The sequence below is a fragment of the Tenrec ecaudatus genome, chromosome 17 (assembly GCF_050624435.1).
Source record: "Tenrec ecaudatus isolate mTenEca1 chromosome 17, mTenEca1.hap1, whole genome shotgun sequence".
Taxonomy (NCBI): Eukaryota; Metazoa; Chordata; class Mammalia; order Afrosoricida; family Tenrecidae; genus Tenrec; species Tenrec ecaudatus.
The window spans coordinates 61,654,854-61,672,224 of NC_134546.1; the positions used below are offsets into that span (position 1 = coordinate 61,654,854).

At 51.0% G+C, this 17,371-nt stretch overlaps 1 protein-coding gene across 2 annotated transcripts in view; it reads left to right on the forward strand.

The window, feature by feature from the left end:
• ITGA11 (integrin subunit alpha 11) overlaps window positions 1–17,371 on the forward strand; it is a 126,569-nt gene that overhangs the window by 26,893 nt on the left and 82,305 nt on the right. For both annotated transcript variants that reach the window (XM_075536111.1, XM_075536110.1), the window contains exon 2: window positions 4,321–4,432. In XM_075536111.1, coding sequence (XP_075392226.1) covers window positions 4,321–4,432 — 112 coding nt within the window. The remainder of the gene's footprint in view (window positions 1–4,320; window positions 4,433–17,371) is intronic.

Here is a 17,371-nt window from a genome sequence, read left to right on the forward strand (position 1 = left end):
TTTTTAGGAAATCTACTCTCTGGTTGGTTCGGTTTGGTCAGAAGCAAATGCAGACTCAGGGGAAGAAACCGGCACTTAGTAACTTAATGCTCCGGCATTGGGGTTTCTGTCCTCCGCCTGTGGTCAGATGGTCTAATCCTGCCCCCAGTGAGGCTGGAGATGGGGGTGGGGACGATCGGGAGAGGAGGCAGAGCAAGACCTCGGTAGAACCCCAGGTCTGCGCACCTCCCTCTGCCCGGGGGCAGGAGTCCAGCCTGTGCCCTTTCCCAACTGCTTGTCCCAACCGGGACCCAAAGGCGGAGCAGGTGGTACCTGAGAACAGGGGGACCCCTTTCCTGAAAAGAATATCCCTGCCCTAGAGCAGTCCTTCTTACAAAACGCTGACCTCCCAGAGATGGATGCAACCACATTGCTCCAGAACCCCAGGCGATTTGTCCGTGAACTTGCTCTGATCTGCTCCTGACTGGGTGACCTAGGGAAAGTTATTAACCTTTGCACAGACAGGATGGTGTCGGGAGGTTGGGGGGGGGGAGGGGGGAGGTCTTATTTAAGCCAACTCAGTGGTCAGCTGGGTAGAATTTTACACACAGGGCTTGCTGTCATGTAGACTCCAACTCACGGAGATTCCCCACTTACAGTGGTGCCACGTGTGTGTCCCAGCAGACTTGGGCTCCAGAGGGCTTTCAGCAGTTGATATTTCAGAAGGAGGTCACCAGGCCTTTCTTCCAAGGTGCCTTTGGATGGAATTGAACCTCCAATCTTTCAGTGAGCAGTGGACAGAAAAGTGTCTGTGATATATTGATGCTTTTGAAAAAGGCCTTTCTTCCCCCCCTTTTTTTTCACTGAGGGGAGAACGGACCCCACCCCAAGGAGAGCCCTGGTCTCTAATCATACTGTGAACCAACATCTACTGACCATGAGCAGTGAGCTTTGGGGTTGCCAAGTCGGAACTGACTTGACAGCAGTGAGTTTGGGGATGCAGAGAGGTAAGGACCCTGAGAGAATCTGCCAGCAGCCCTGTGGCAGGAGGAGACACATGGGATCTATGCTAAGTGTAAGTGTAAAGATACATGGGATCTATGCTAAGTGTAAGTGTAAAGACACATGGGATCTACGCTAAGTGTAAGTGTAAAGACACATGGGATCTAGGCTAAGTGTAAGTGTAAAGACACATGGGATCTAGGCTAAGTGTAAGTGTAAAGACACATGGGATCTAGGCTAAGTGTAAGTGTAAAGACACATGGGATCTAGGCTAAGTGTAAGTGCTCTGTGGGGGGTCACGAGGGTCCCGGCGGGAGGCACAGAGAGTGACACTGATAATGATAAGGTAGCATGGAAACGGAGACTTGAATGACAGGAGGGAGGGGGCTGGGCGAGTCATGGGGAAAGCATTGCAGGGAGAGGGGCAGCCACAGCAATGCCACGGAGAAGATGGCACATTTGGCAGAAACGGCAGGAGGGGAGTAGGCCTAGAGCAGAGGGTCTGAAATGGGTGGGGCCATGGGATGGGATCATTGAACCTTGCAGACTCTCCCTAAAAAAGTTGGGCTTTGATTCTGAGGGCCCTGGGAGATCCATAGTAGGTGGGTGTGGAAGCTCACGGGGTCTGAGAGGCTTGAATGAGCTTCTGGCTGTGGTAGAGAGCACAGGCGTGGAGGAGGCCCCGAGATGTCAGTCATGGCTTCAGCTGGCCAGGAGTTGTGGGGGTCTGTATCTTCCAACAGTGAGAACAAGCCTTCCTCTCCACACCACTTCCCCAGGCTACGCCAGACAGAAAAGGGAGGGCCTCCTCCCCGGGGGCACCAGGGAGCCAGGTAAAACACCACCACCACCAAAGCAGGGAGGAGGGGGTATATGTCTTTCTGGGACAGATGTGGAGAGAGAGTGAGTTCCCCCATTAGCAAGTCCATCCTATGGTGCTTCTCTGCCCACCAGCCCCCCAGCACACACAGGCGGCGCCTCTGTGGTCTGCCCTCCCTGGTCTCCTGAGGCTACCCACTGCCCATACTGGCACACCACCCCAGCTGAGCAAGGCACTCATACGTTGACTCTCCTCCCACCCCACTGCAGGGCTAGCACCCAACCTTCACAGCGGGGTTGCCTGCCCTATACCTATACCTACTGCCAGGGGAGCACCACTCTCTCTGAGGTTGAACTCAGAACCTTTCTGATCTCAGTGTCTGGGCAGCACATATCATCAATCAGCCGGGCAGGCCGGGACAGCGCCCACCTAACTTCACCACGGGCTTCCCATCCTACCTTTGAGAACTCAGAGTCTGTGATTATCCTGGTAGAAGTTGGGGACCAGCCGCTGTGGACATACTGGTTTACACCCTGGGCTGCTAGCCACCAGGTCAAGGTTTGAGCCCACCAGCCATTCCATGAAAAGATGTACAATCTCAGAACCCTAAAGGGGCAGGTCTATTCTGCCCTGCAGGATCCCTAGGGTCAAGAGTGGTGCAATAACAATGAGTTGTTGTTGGATTTGAGGGGCTTTTTTCTATCCATTTTCAAGGAGCCCTAGTGGCATAACGGGTTATGGGTTCTATTACTAACTGCAAGGTCAGCAGTTCGAATGCATCAGCTGCCCCGTGGGAGACAGATGAGGCTCTCTGCTCCTGTGAAGATTGACAGCCGTGGAAATGCACAGAGGCAGTGTTACTCTGTCCTGGAGGGACACTGGAGTCAGATTTCCCTCGAGGGCAGGAGGTCGAGTATACATTTGAAGAACCAATAATGCTGGTGTGGAGAGCCGCTCGTTTCTGGACGACAGCTCCCACTCCAGTAGGTACACAGATCACTCCTTTGAAGACTCAGACCGAGATCGGGGCTCAGGAGAAGGGTAGCAGTGCTCGCCTCAATTCAGGACTGGATCCTGACCTCTGGCAGCCGGGCCAGTTAGCCCTCGGACCGACCCTCTGCTAGTAACCCCTGGACACCATCACCTCAGGGATACAGAGCAGTCCTGGAGGTCAAAGGATAAGACAAACACAAGAATGCTCTTTGACGTCTATACAGGACCCGTATAGCATAAAGTGTGACGGGGGACGGATGATTGAAGTCCTGTGTGCTGATAGATTCTCACACATCTGGAAACTTTGGGTTCAGAGGAGCATCTCACCCCTTAGACCCCATGTGTCCTAAGTTTGGTGGCCACCTTAGTGGTGAGGTCCAGGTAGGATGTGGCTTTGTCAGGACAGGAGGAAAGAGCCCTTATTCCACGCCGTCACTGACTCGCTGTTGGCCCCCGGTTGAGCTCCACAGCCTCACTCCGGGGCTGCTCCCAGGTTCGCCCAGTGTGGGTGGGCTTTGCTGGCTCTCCCACTCCCCGTGAAGGGGAAAAGAGCCACATACTTGAACCCATGCCGATGAGAGTGGTTGCTTCCTGTGCGCCAGCACACCAATGCCACGAAGGGTGGCTTGTGGCTCAACAGAAACTTCCCAGTGGCTGGCTGGCTGATATGTGACTACAGGGTTCTAGAACCTCTCTCAGCTTTGCTCAGCCCTCTCATTGAATAGCAGCCCCTGCTAAAGCCAGAGGAAGCTTGGCAAACCGATTCCAAAGAAACCGCCATTGCCATCCCCAGCAGCCTGGGAAGCAGGAGCTCAGTGCCCTGACTCTAGAAGGTAGGGGGTGAGCGCGTGGGGGTCGGGGGAGAGAGGAGAGGAAAGAGAGGAGGACCAGGAGACACAGGTGGAGGACAGCAAGATGGAGGGAGGGGGGCAGGTGCTGCTGAGCACCAACACTGAGCCAGCCCTCGGGAGGAAGACAGAGAGAGTGCCCAAGGACCCCTGGGTCACAAGAAGGGCCAGGCGTCAGCATAGCTCCTCAAGAGGCCAAAAGGGGTTCCAGTTGACCTCTGTGTGGCTGGCAGTGCCTGCAGGTCACTTCCATCTGAATCCGGCATCTGTGTCTGACTGTCCCTCAGAGGGTGGGCTCTCCCAGATCGGCGGCAGTGTCTTCCTGCTCAGGGTGGCTGTCATGCTTGCCCCGTCAGACGGAGGCCTCTTCAAGGTCAGTGGCTACGGGTCTTCTGTCTGCTGTGCTTCATTAGGGTGCAGGCCATTTCTCCCTCCGAGAGCAGGAATGCTTGGGAAGAGGCGCGGTGGCTATCGTTTTTGCTCCCCCTCTCTGCCTGCGGGCTCCCTGGGGCAGAGGCTATCCCAGACACCTCCTACAAGGGACTCTGCAAGAGTAGGACAAAAGCCCCCTGCAGTCAGGCCCTCTGGATCAGATGACCTGCAGGTGGGGACTGTGCACCCTTGGGTCTGTGATACCTCACCCACCTGACCCCCATCTCTCCTCCCTCCCCACCCCAGGATTCACAGGCGCTTTCAACATGGACACCAGGAGGCCCCGAGTCATCACTGGCCCCAGGACCGCCTTCTTTGGCTACACAGTGCAGCAGCATGACATCAGTGGCAAGAAGTGGTGAGTGAGAACCGCTGTCCCCAGTCCTGGACCGCCCCCTGCCCACCCCATCCTCACAGGCTGCCCCTCCCATTTCCCCCGTCATCTGACTATTGGTCCCAACAGGTCAAGGCCACCCAAGATCGGCCTTTGACTAGGGAGCCTTCAGTATGCACTTTCTCGGGCTCCCAGCTTCTCACCTGTGCAATGGGAAGGAACAGCCCTTCACCCTCTGGGGCATGCGAGAGTGCGGATAGCAGACTCCTGGGCCCGAGAATGACCACTCCTTCCCTCTCAGAGCCTCGGTGTCCCTGTCTCATCACGGGGCAGCATCGCCAGTTCTGCAGTGCCTGAAGGGGGACAGGTGAGTGAGCGTGCTCACAAGTTCAAACACAAGTACTGAGGGAGCAAAGTGAAAGGGGAGCCTGGCAGAAGGAAGGGAGTAGGGCTAGAAAGAACCCACAGACTACTCAAGCAGAGAGAAGGTTCCACTGTTGTTTTTATTGCTGTTACTATTATCTCTCACATAGCATGTCACTCACCCTTTCCAGCGTGCTAGGAGAAAGATGAGGCTTTCTACTGCCATAAAGAGTTAAAAAGACTTTGGGAAGCCCACAGGGACAGCTCTTCTCTGTCCTGTAGCATCAATAGAAGTTATAACAACTCAATGGCAGTGAGTTTGGTTTTAGTACATTCACACGTATTGCAAGAATCACAAATCTGGCTAGACCAGAGGATGTACACTGGTACAGATAGGAACTGGAAACACAGGGAATCCAGGGCGGATGATCCCTTCAGGACCAGTGATGAGAGTGGCAATACCGTGAAGGTGGCGGGGACATGGGGTAGAAAGGGGGAACCGATTACAGGGATCTACATATAACCTCCTCCCTGGGGGACGGACAGCAGAAAAGTGGGTGAAGGGAGACATCGGAATGTGTAAGATATGACAAAATATTTATAAATTATCAAGGGTTCATGAGGGAGGGGGGAGTGAGGATGGAGGGGGAAAAGTGAGGAGCTGATGCCAGGGGCTTAAGTGGAGAGTAAATGCTTAAGAATGATGAGGGCAACGGATGTACAAATGTGCTTTACACACCTGATGGATGTATGGATTGTGATAAGAGTTGTGTAAGCCCCCAATAGAAGGATTTTTTAAAAATCACCACAAATGCGTTTTAGAACATTTTCATTACCCCAATAAGCTCCTCATAAGTATTTACGGTCAACCCCACCCCACCCCGTCCCTCTGACCCCTTTATAGCTGGCACAAGAAGGAAGTCATGCATGGGATGCCTTGTTTCTTTTAGACGCCCTTCTTCAAAGATACCATCTGTCGCTTCATTGTCTCATCTTCCCCCAAACAAGGTAGCATCCACAGCTCCAGGGTTAGAAATTCAGGATATCTTTTAGGGAGGCACAATTCAATGCAGAATTGCTGTGCAATCCATGAAAGGTAGGATTGCTATCCTACGGGGTAGATTTTAGCTCGCTTCAGTTGTGACTGGGAATCATTGTATAAAAGTGGTTTTCACATGTGAGAGCATTCCAGTTGCTCCACATCTTCACTAACACTTGACAATATCAACCTTTTCTCATCTTAGACATTTCAGCAGGGGTGAAGTGGCATTTCATTGTGAGTTTAACGTGTATTTTTCTGGTGACTATATTATGGAAGTTTCTGTAAATTTATTGGTCATTTTGATATTATTTCTTGTTAAGTATCTTCTTGAGTTTTTTGCTCTTTTCTCGATTTTTTTTTCTTTTTTGATTTCTAGAACTTAGAAAATATATTCTGTTACAAGTCCTCTGTCAGACTGAGGTATTACAAATACCGTGTCTCCTCCCAGTCTTTTCCATTTCCTAATAGTGTCTTTGAATGAGCAGAAGTTCTTGGCTTTAAAGAAGTCCAATTTTGCAACGGTATTTCATGGCTACTATTTATTTGAAGTGTGTTGCTTGATTCCCAAACATGTGGAGGGCTTTTCCTTTGGTTTTGTTTCTTTGAGTTATTTTACTGAAGGTGTGTTTTCGTCTAATTCCACAGTGCTGTCTGCTCCCATGAAGATGTGCACCCTTGGAATTTTATTGTGTCCTACAGGGTCATGACGAGCCAGCATCAGGCCAGGGGCAATGAGTTTGGGTTGATCTTTTATATCTTCATCCATCCTTTTGCCTTCCACTTTCTGTGTTTAAAGTGTGTCTCACTGAAACAGCCTAGAGAGAGTTGTTTGTTTTTCAACCCTTACCTTTTGACTGGATAATTACACTTAGTGTAACAACTGATACCGTGAGGTTGAAATGTATCATTTTGCTATGTGTGTTCTGTACGTCCCTTTTTCTTTGTGAGATGCCAGAAGTGTCCCGTTATTTCTTTCTATCTTCCCTTTCAACTATTCAAGTATTCAGTATTATTCCGGTTTTTCACTGCCTTGTTTTTTTCAGTTGTACCTCCTTTTATTAGCATTTTCATATATGCCCTAGAAATTAAAATATGCATTCTTGGTTTATTACAATCTACATCAAATTACTACTTTTGCCACATCCTAAACAACACAAGAACCTATGACCTTTAATTCCAGTGCTGGCTCCAGCTTATCTCTAGTTCCTTTCTTTGTGTTGTTCCTACCATGATTCTGACCTTTAAAGGCGTCGTGATTTTAAAGCATCAATATTTATTTCTATTTATCCACCTACTTGCTCTCTCTGGTTATCTATTTTTTCATACGTTTCTGTGTTTTCATTTGAAATAATTTCCCTTTAGCCAGAAAACTCTATTTAGTATTTCTTTCAGTGCAGGTCTGCTGACAATTGTTATGCCTTCAGAGTTGTGTGTGTGTGTGTGTGTGTTGTTTTCCTGGAGATAGCTCCATCTCACCTTAAGTTTTGAAGTGTATTTTCACTAGGTACAGAATAGCAGTCTGGAATGTCACTCTATGACATTGTAATAAAGTCTTCCGGCTTGATGACTCTATTGAGATGCCGCCTTTATTGTTGTTTCTTTGATGTAATATGTCATTTTCCCTGTTTTGCTTTCCTCCTTATCTTCAACCTCAGTTTGACTACAATATACCTGAGTTTAATTTTCTTGGTAGTTTTTCTTCTTAGAATTTCCTAAAACTTTAATATCTGGTTGGTGTCTTTCATCAGATCTAGAAAGCTTTTTAAAATTTTTTTCAAATCTAATTTTTGCCTCATTCTTTCTTTTGTGTCTTAGACTCCAACTGAGTGTATGTTAGGTCATTACACCATGTTCCTCATATCCCTGTTGTGTTTTCTTATTTCACTTTTTCCATTTCTTTGCTTCCACTTAGACATTTTCTATTGATTTGTCTCCAACTTCATTAATGCTGTATTTGGCTGTATGGTATGCAGTTAAACCCACCCAATATATTCTGATGCAGATAGTTTATTTTGAAGTTCCTCATTTTATTTGATTATTTTTATATATAAATTCTAATTTTGTGTGACAATCGATATATTTCTCCATCTTTTACTCTGTTTTCTCTAATATATTAATAATACTTATTTTGAAGTCTTTGCTAACTAATATATGGATCACTCTGGGCCTGCTTCCATTGATACTTTTATCTCATGGTCATAAGTCACTTCTTCCTGATTCTTTGATGATTTAGCGATTTTTTTTTCTACTTTACTGACCCTGGTGGGTTTTTCGCGCTGTGTGTTATGGGACCATCCTCTAAATTAGGTTAAAAATTTTACTTATAAGCTGCTAAATCTTTGGTGACATCAATCGCCTAAGTTTTATCAATGCTTGGTTTGGGCCATGGCTAGGGTAGGTCTAATCCCATTTTGCCCTTACTCCTAGCATATGGTCCCTATTCATAAGGTATAGATTTTTCTGGGGTCTCCACTGAAAGCCCAGCATCTTCATTCTGGCTGAGCATGACCCCAGCATCTCCCTAGGTAGCCTCTAAAACCTCTGACCCCCAGAGCTGTTTTCTGACAGACCTTCCAGAATCTCACATTTTGCATACTCAGCTCAGGAGCCAACCAAAGACCTGAAGGAGACTTTTAGCAGAGTTTTTAGGTATATGTGTGTGTGGGGGGGGGAGGGGGGTGCTTATTTCTCTTAGGCTCTCTCTTTTCTAGTCACCTGCCTCCCCAACCCAAGATCCTAGCCAATTTTTTGGTTCCAATCACTGCTCCCTCCACCCCACAAGACTGACACTCCCTGTTTTGGTCTCTATTTCCCAGTGCTCCGGGGAGGACAGTGCCCTTGGAGAGAGCTGCACGTGGGGGTGGCAGCTTCTGCACCTACCTGCTGTCAGGGATTGAGTTCCACATTCGTTGCTGACCAGTACATGAAAACAGTGACTTCATAAATTTTGCCTAGCTTTTATTGGCGTTTAAAGCTAGAATTAAGAAGTCTCTTGAATACTTTTATCAATTTATAGACCACTTGCTCTGTGAGATTTTCTCTCAGCACCCCCTATCAATGGGCTGCCCCCAAATTCTGTATTTCTATTCCCATGTCACTTCCTATCCTGGGTAGTAATTCCCTGTTCTACTGTCTTACTTCCTAACGGCAGGGTGGTGTCTGTGCTATCAGATAGCTATTCTTTGAAAGGCCGAATGAATGCTGGGTCACTCCTCGTCGGCCCAGACATACTGTGCACACCAATGTGCTGCCCATGGCACACATGGCTAAGATGGAGTCGAACAGTTGATCCCTTGATTCAATTTCTTTTGAGCAATAGTTGTTTATTAAACATCTGTTAATACATTTTACTAGACTCTGCAAAATATTGGTATGAGAAAGACATGGTTTCACTTTCAAGTAGCTCCCAGACCAGTTGGGGAGGCAACAGTAATGTCCTTGCAATAATTAAAAAGAGATACAAAATGAAGGGCGACCTAGTGTTCATGATGTTCGTCTATGTAAGGCCTCTCCCTCCATGAAGCCTTCTGGAGCCTTCGCATAGTCGAATCACCCTTCCCGAGTCCTCTCTCCGATGACACATAGGACTTCAGGTCTTGGGTCGGGGCCGCTTGGGTCCGTAACCGTTGGGGCCCATGGCTTCTATTGAGAACCATCTCTCCGAAGCCTGAGAACAGTTCCTGGAGTGTCTTGCTCACAGCAGAAGCTCAGCTGGAGTTGGGAAGGAGAAATCCCTGTGCCTGGACTCTCTGGGAGGGTCTCTTTGAAGGAAGGCTTGGCTGAGATGTGCAGAAAGAAGGGGCAGGGTCACTCTGGAGTAAAGAGCTCATGCTACAAGATGCATGGTCGACACACTGCGGCCACTTGGCTTGATTGTGTTCTCTGCCACCACTGGGCTCAGAGAAACAAGCAGAAAAAGGCTGTGGAGCTCCCTAGAGCCAAGAAGCCCATGAAGAATGGATGGGGCACATGAGACCTTTCAGGAATCCCTGTCTCCACTTGCATGGCCCCCACAGCAGAGCCTGCTTGATTGTTCCCCCTTCCTACTCCCCGCCCCAACTCTTGTTTTCTCCTACCTGTGGGCAGCATTCCAAGGGTACTGTCTGACTTCATTCCTGGTGGATACTGATTTGAGGAAAAGAGAGTTTGATGCCAATGTCACTTGGGGGTCAACTAGCTGACTGATGTGCAACCTCAGTGGTGTGTGTTCAGTCAGCTCCCCTGAGGCCCCTCAGAGGGTCACAAGCAATAGTGCGCAGTCCAAAGACTCACCACCACTTGAAGGAAGCTCTTTGGAGAAGCTCTCTCAACCACTCTTAGCTCAGGAGGAGAATGAGGACAGACTAACTGACTCTCCAGAACATGGCATCCATGAAGCAGGACATGGAAGACTGAGTTGCTTGCATCTTACAACCTAAAGCCAGGCCTCGGAGATGTGGTGGAGAGGCTCTCCCTGAGTCAAAGCTCTCCCATCTCCTGGGAGCCTTCAGACCTCTCACACCTTGGCCTGTGACTCCTGGGGCTTCGGGCAGGAGTCCGGGAGGGCAGGGACTCTGTTTTTACAAAACGCTCCCAGGAGACTGGCAGGGAGCCTGGGTCACCTGAGGCTCTTCATCTGCTAAGGCCGTCAGGTAGAGATGCCAGTGGGAAAAGCATCACCTTCCCCTCCCCCCACAAGTCTGTCCCCCAATACAGGTCCCATTGCCCATTGCCAGCAGTCTCCCATCACAGGAACCCGCAGATATCCCAGACTGTGACTTGTTGGACGACACAGGTGCCAGGACGCAGGTGGAAGTGGCCAGAGGGTGGACAGGCATGCTGGGGGTGGGCTGCCACTTAATTTTCTTAATCCTCCCTCGTCTGCCCCCCACAGCCCCATCCCAGAACTCCCACTGGCCAAAGCTGACCATTCGCCAAGGCGTCAGGCATCTTGAGCTGCTCTCCCCACGTCTCAGTTTGCAGAAAGGAACGGAGTGCGCTCTGCCCGGCTTCCTCAGTCCTGGTTTCTTTCAGAGAAATTTCACCCACGTGATTGGAATCATTAAGTCTGTTGGTCGTTTAAGGCCCTTGGGTGTTCCTGAAGGCACCCTGGGGGTGTAGGGGTGATGCGTTGGGAGCTGGAGAAAGACTGGGCTTTCTACTCCTGTCAAGAGCTGCAGTCTTAGAAAGCCGCAGGGGGGCACTCTGAGTCAGCACTGACTTGATGGCAGTGAGCTTGCTTGGGGGTTGGGATGTCCCTGGAGCTCCAGTACCAGTCTGCAGGGAGCCTTGCAGAACCTTTGTCCCCTGCAGCCGGAAGCCCCCTGGTGCTGAGAAAAGACAGAGCTGAGCAGTGTGTTTGTCACTGAGGGTCCCACCCCTGAAGGGGGAAGTAGCCGCAGCTCTCAGCAAGCTGAGCAGCCCTCAGGGCAGGGGACCCACGTGTGTGGAAGTGGGCACAGTGGGAGCCCAGGGGCAGCAGACTGGAGCTGGCAGTGGGGCTAGGTGAAGAGAGAGGGGCTTATTTGGGGGAAGGTCTTCACGGTCGGCAGGCCCTACTGAACGGGTCCCCTTTGGGACTCAGTGGGGCTTTGAGGACAGGAGGCGACGGGAGGTTCCCTGGAGTTCAGGTCCAGGGCAGTAAGCAACTTCTATGGGAAGCAGGGTTGACTGTCCCATTTTATGGGCCAGAGAATGGAGCCCCTCCCCCCCCCCCCCGAGATGACATACAAGGGTCAAAGCCAGGCCTGGAGTACAGAGCTACCCACTCCCCGTGTCTCAGGGCAAGAAGCAGCTCCAAGTCCAAGCTGGCCAGAAGTCTGTGGTCTTTGCCTGCTTAGCCCCTCCCGCCCTCCTTGCACCGCAGACCTGCCTGGCTAGACTGTGGGCCCGTGAGGACCGACCGAGGCTGCGGTATCTAGATGACAGCCATACCCCAGGGCTCAGCACGGAGCAAACTCACATAAACACGTGTGGGAAGCAGGCCGTGCTGAGCTCAGCAGGGGAGAGGAATGGGAAGCAAAGGCTGATGTTCACAGAATGCCCAGCCCAGGCAGTAAGTTAACAAGGGACAGGGAGTTCACTCGGCAGGCCTGGCAGCACAGAGACTGAGGAAGGGGTTGTCGTAGAGGAGGTGACAGGAGTTCAGATGTGCAGAGTGGACCTGGCTGCGAAGGGTAACAGATGGCGGGAACAGCCCAGGTAAGAGTATGGAGGTGGGAAAGAAAAGGCTTAGCGGAGGAGCATAGTCCACATGGCTGGAGGAGAAGGTCCAGAAAGTGCAGCCATGAGACAGAGGTTGAGCTGGGTATCTGGTATCCCAGATGCTTGTAACTGTCACAGCAAGGGGCGATAGCCTGGAGGCACTGGGGAGCCGCTAAAGGTTTTAGAGCAGGAGAGTGGTTTCCTGGAGTTGCAATTCTTTTTTTTTTTTAGTCATTTTATTGGGGGCTTGTACAGCTCTTATCACAGTCCATCCATCCATCCATTGTGTCAAGCACATTTGTATACTTGTTGTCTTGGTATCAGCTCCTCATTTTCCCCTCCTTCCCCACTCTCCTCTCCCTTATGAATCCTTGATAATTTATAAATTATTATTATTTTGTCATATCCTACACTGTCTGATGTCTCCCTTTACCCACTTTTCTTTTGTCCTGGGAGGAGGTTACATGCAGATCCTTGCAATTGGTACCCCCTTCTACCCTACCTTCCCTCCACCCTCCCAGTATCGCCACTCTCACTACTGGTCCTGAGGGGTTTATCTGTCCTGGATTCCCTGTGTTTCTAATTCCTATCTGTGCCATTGTACATCCTCTGGTCTAGCCAAATTTGTACAGTAGAATTGGGAACATGATAGTGGGAGGGGAGGAAGCATTAAAGAACTAGAGGAAAGTTTTATGTTTCATCGGTGCTACACTGCACCCTGACTGGCTCATCTCCTCCCTGAAACCCTTCTGTAAGGGGCTGTCCACTTGCCTGCAGATGGGCTTTGGGTCTCCACTCCACACTCCCCCTCATTCACAGTGATATGATTTGTTGTCCTTTGACGCCTGATACCTGATCCTATCGACACCTCATGATCATATAGGATGATGTGCTTCTTCCATGTGGGCTTTGTTGCTTCTCAGCTAGATGGCTGCTTGTTTACCTTCAAGCCTTTAAGACCCTAGATGCTATATATTTTGATAGCCGGGTGCCATCAGCTTTCTTCCCCACATTTGCTTATGCACCCGCTTTGTCTTCAATGATTGTGTCAGGAAGGTGAGCACCATGGAATGCCAGTTTAATAGAACAAAGTGTTCTTGCATTGAGGGAGTACTTGAGTAGAAGCCCAATGTCCATCTGCGACCTTAATCCTAAACCTATAAAATATGCACATAGATCTATTTCCCCATTGTCATCTATAAATATATTTACATATGTGCATGCCTGTATTTAGACCTCTGTGAATGCCCTTTGCTGGAGCTGTCATTTAGAAAGGTGGACATGGCTACCCAGCGGAGGATGGTGTTGAGGGAGGAGACTCGGAAGGTGAAGAGCCTGGCAGGAAGGCTGTGCAAGGCTAGGTGACTGGAAAGGATGCTTGATGAGGAAGGGCCCTGCACAGGTGAAGGGGGAGAGAGAGAAGAGGCAGGGTCTGAAAGAGAAGGGGCTTCTGTGTCCCAGAGGGCCCAGGAGGAGAGCGTTGTGAGAACAGGGAGGGGCTGCCGTGAGACCAGGGAGAAGGGGCACAGTGCTCCGCAGGTGTACCTGCTCATGGCAGGGCACCGCTCCCAGAAGCTGCATAAAGGGACCCGCCAGGCCAACTGCAGCACTAAGCACAGGTCTCCCAGCCCAGGGTCCATCCAGCCTGGGCATAAAGATACACAGACCAGTCACAGAGCTCTGGCAAGGGCTCCCTGTAACCTGAGCAGACCGTTTGGCGTTTCTTCTCCAGTGTCACGGTTCTCAGACCGGGAGTACTTGCTGAGGCCAGTGGTTGTGCCCCTCCCCAGAAATTCGGAATTACTAGGCCCAGGGTGGGGCCTGGTCATTTGGATTTGCAGGTCTGAGAACCATGGGCTAGAAGTGTTGGTTCCAAACTTCTTAAGTGGGTGGTAAATCCGGCAGAAACAAATAACCTTAGTTATGCGGGTGTTTCCAGGGGTAGGGACATGGGGGTAACACTGGGAGCCCAGAGACAGCAGGAGGAGGGCTGGTGGTGGTGGTGGGCAAAGAGAGAGGGGTGGTTTTCAGAAGATCTGCTGGTATTGCATGATTGTAAGCTACCCAAACGTCCTCCCAGGCCATTGAGCCCTTCCTCTGCCTTCTCCTAAAGGAGCCCTGGTGGCATGGTGGTTACATATTTACCTGCGATCTGCAAGGTCCGCAGTTCAAAGCCACTAGATGCTCCTCAAGAGAAATATGAGGCTTTCTACTCGCTTAAAGAGCTGAAGTCTCAGAAATTCACAGGGGCAGTCCTACCCTGTGCTATGGGGTCGCCGTGAGTTGTGTTTGGCCCTCTTCTCCTTCCTGCTGGCCTGCATTCTTCTTGTTGCCCATTTTCTCTTCCTGATTTCTGGATTTCCCATCCTGGGTCTTAGCTTTCCTTTAGGCCCTCTCTCCTCTCTCCCCCCATAGCTTCCACTCCCCTCGTTGCTCCCTCAGCTGAGCAAGGGACAGGTAGGAGTGTTGGGGTGGCCGAAGCCAAGGGAAACTTCCTTATGCCCCACCTCTCACTCTCGCCCACCCCTCCTGCAGGGTGGACAGCCAGTGCGGTCTGTGTGAGGTCTGACTGGTCTCTCCTCCACCTGCTTGGTCCCTGTCCTGGGCGGTGTTCCCGAGGCTGGAGGCTGAAGGAAGCATCAGCAGGGAGGGAGCGAAGGAACTAGGCCAAGGGGATGTGAGGTTGAGAGAGGGTAGGTTTGGGAAGGCTGAGAGAAACCGGGCTGAGGAGAAAACCGAGAAGGAATTTAGGAGATTTTTCTATTTGTTCCCCATCCACCCACCAGGCTGAGTCTCTGGGATGTCCTGACAGGACGCAGAGAAAAACAGCATCTCAGACCAGCCCCTCGTCGCCCTCAGCGATGAAAGGACAGACTTGGTGGCTTGACTCATCGGCAGTCACAAGGAGTCCTAGACAGCATCCCATCCCTTTGAAGGGTTCTTCTGGATTATTTTTCAACCACTTAAACTAGGGCCCGTGTGGTCAGATGCTGAGAGGGCTGTGTGCCTGGGTCGCCTTGGTGTGGACGTGAGTCAGTGGAGATGGAGACGGAGAGGTCTGCTGGCCTTGGAAGTGGGTTATGGTGCAGGCACTGTCACCCCCCCCCCCAAGAACACACACACAAAGGCTTGGTGGCCTCAGCAGTGAGTGCTATGGGTCAGTCTCCAAGCTGGAAAAAGACTGGACTAGACCTTCTGGACAATGTTGATACCTTTGTCTCTCCACAAACCACTCTATAGAGGATTCGTCTTCTGATGGAGACCCCAGGCAGCAAGGCTGCCTGCTTGTCCTGAGAACAGAGCCTGCATGTTCTTCAGCAGACCCTGACTCTCCAAGACAGCCAGGGCGGGGGTGGGGAGGGACAGGGCAGGCTAGGAGCAGGCCCAAGAGCCCCAGGTGAGTATAGTGCACCTTCAGGACGTCCCGTGCCTCCAGCTTTTCCCTCCTGCCTGGGAAGGGCCTTGGGAATGATTTCCCCCCGACTCTCTGATTTCACAGGTGAGGCAGCTGAGACTTAGAAGTAGAAAAGGTCTAGGTCACAGCCAGGCGGCAAAGAGAGACAGAGACTGGACCCACACCCAGAAGCCCAACTCCCAGCCCCACGCCCTTTCCTTGCTCTGCACTGGTCCCACCTGGCTGAGCAAGCACTCAGGTGAAGTACCTGAGAGCTAGAGCCCCCCCCCCCCCTAAATCATTCTGAGGGCCTTCTCTCAAGATTTTAGGTCTCTTCCTAGACTAAATGCTACTGGGAGTCAGGCATGACTTCCTGTACAGTGGCACACATCAGCACTGAGCCTTTACAGGGGGGTCTTCCATGTCTAAACCCAAAGGGCAGTATTGGTGGAATTGCAGGCTGACCATCAGATTGTCCAGGGGCCGTTCCTGGCTTGATCCACAGAGTGTGGCTGCTGAGCCCAGGCCATGTGTGCGCGCCGGCGCAGGCTTCTGCCTCGGCAGCTGACATGAAGCAGCTCCTGGCCTCAGTTTCAGACTCACACCGCTTGCCTTCCTCTCCTAACCAGTGCCCTCCTTGGGACCCATTTACCCATCTGTGAAATGGTGATGCCAACCCCAAATACACACTCTTGTAAGGAATGTGAATACAGGAGATGGCATGGAACGTGTCGACTCTGAGGCACATGTCAGAGGACTAATGCCCTACCCTGGCCTGGCTCCAGAAAAAGGAGACAAGACAGGCTTCGAGGAACAGGACCCCTTGGCTTGCCAGGCCCCAGGGACACCTCTTATCCCAGTCTGCCCACCCTCTGCAGTGACAAGGAGGCTCCAGCCAGTGTCTGACCTGGGGCAGTCTTGGGCTTTGTTGCTGGGGAAATCTCCCTGAGGAACATCCTATGCTCTTCCTGGCTTGGGCCCCAAAGGAGCAGACTCCCAATGCCACCGCCCATAAATGCCCTCTGCTATTTTCTCTGGGAACAAATAAATTCAGGCATCATGACTCATTCTGGTTAAAGTATAAATCCCCACAGAAGCGGAGCCCAGGATAGGATAAAACCACCCCACGCAGAGAGAGAGAGACCGTATACATGGGGAAATGTTGGCCTAGGCCCCAGGCCAAGCCACCGAGCAGCCCCTGGCTGGGGGTTGTGAGCCACAGTGAGCAGTGGTACTCACTGGTAGAAGCTGGGGGCACCTTCAGATCCTCAAAGCACAGGACAGCATTGGAAGGAGCCAAGGAGACACCGAGTGTCAGTCCAGACCCAGAGAATTCTGGGACAGTGCATGGGGTTAAGATGTAGCCTAAGGCTCTCGGCCTGTTTTTCTTTCTTCATACCCTCCCTCCCCACCTCTCTCTCCAAATCAACCCAGGAACAGCCCTACACACAGATACACCCATGGACAGAGATGGGTCTAAGGGAAAACTAGCTTCCATAATACTGAGCTCTGACCAGTGCACATCCCAGCAGTGAGGTGTGCAATCCTGGGTGAGGATACATCAAAAGGAACATCTCCTGATTCGTAACAGCCAAGAGAGAAAATAAATGTCGGGCAGCTCAGAGAAGCCAGGAGGATTTCCAACTCAGCCTCTGCTTTCCCCATCTCCTCCCTCCCTAACAGCCCGTGGTAGAGTTCTTCCGCCTCATCCCTTGCTCTAATTCCAGCACTCATTCTTAGACTTCAAAGGGCGCTCCTTCCATGAGGCGGGGCATAAACAAACGCTGGAGTTCACTTCGTGCTAAGAGTGGCTCTCTATGATGGCAGAGGTTTGAGTTGTCAAGACTTGTTATTATTTGTTGTCATGGGGTCCATTCCAATACACAGTGCCTTCGCGCCCCATGGAGCCTTTGGGTGGGTTTGAACCGCCAACCTTTCAGTTAGCAGTTGAGCATGCTAATGGTTCAGTTGGCCATTAAGC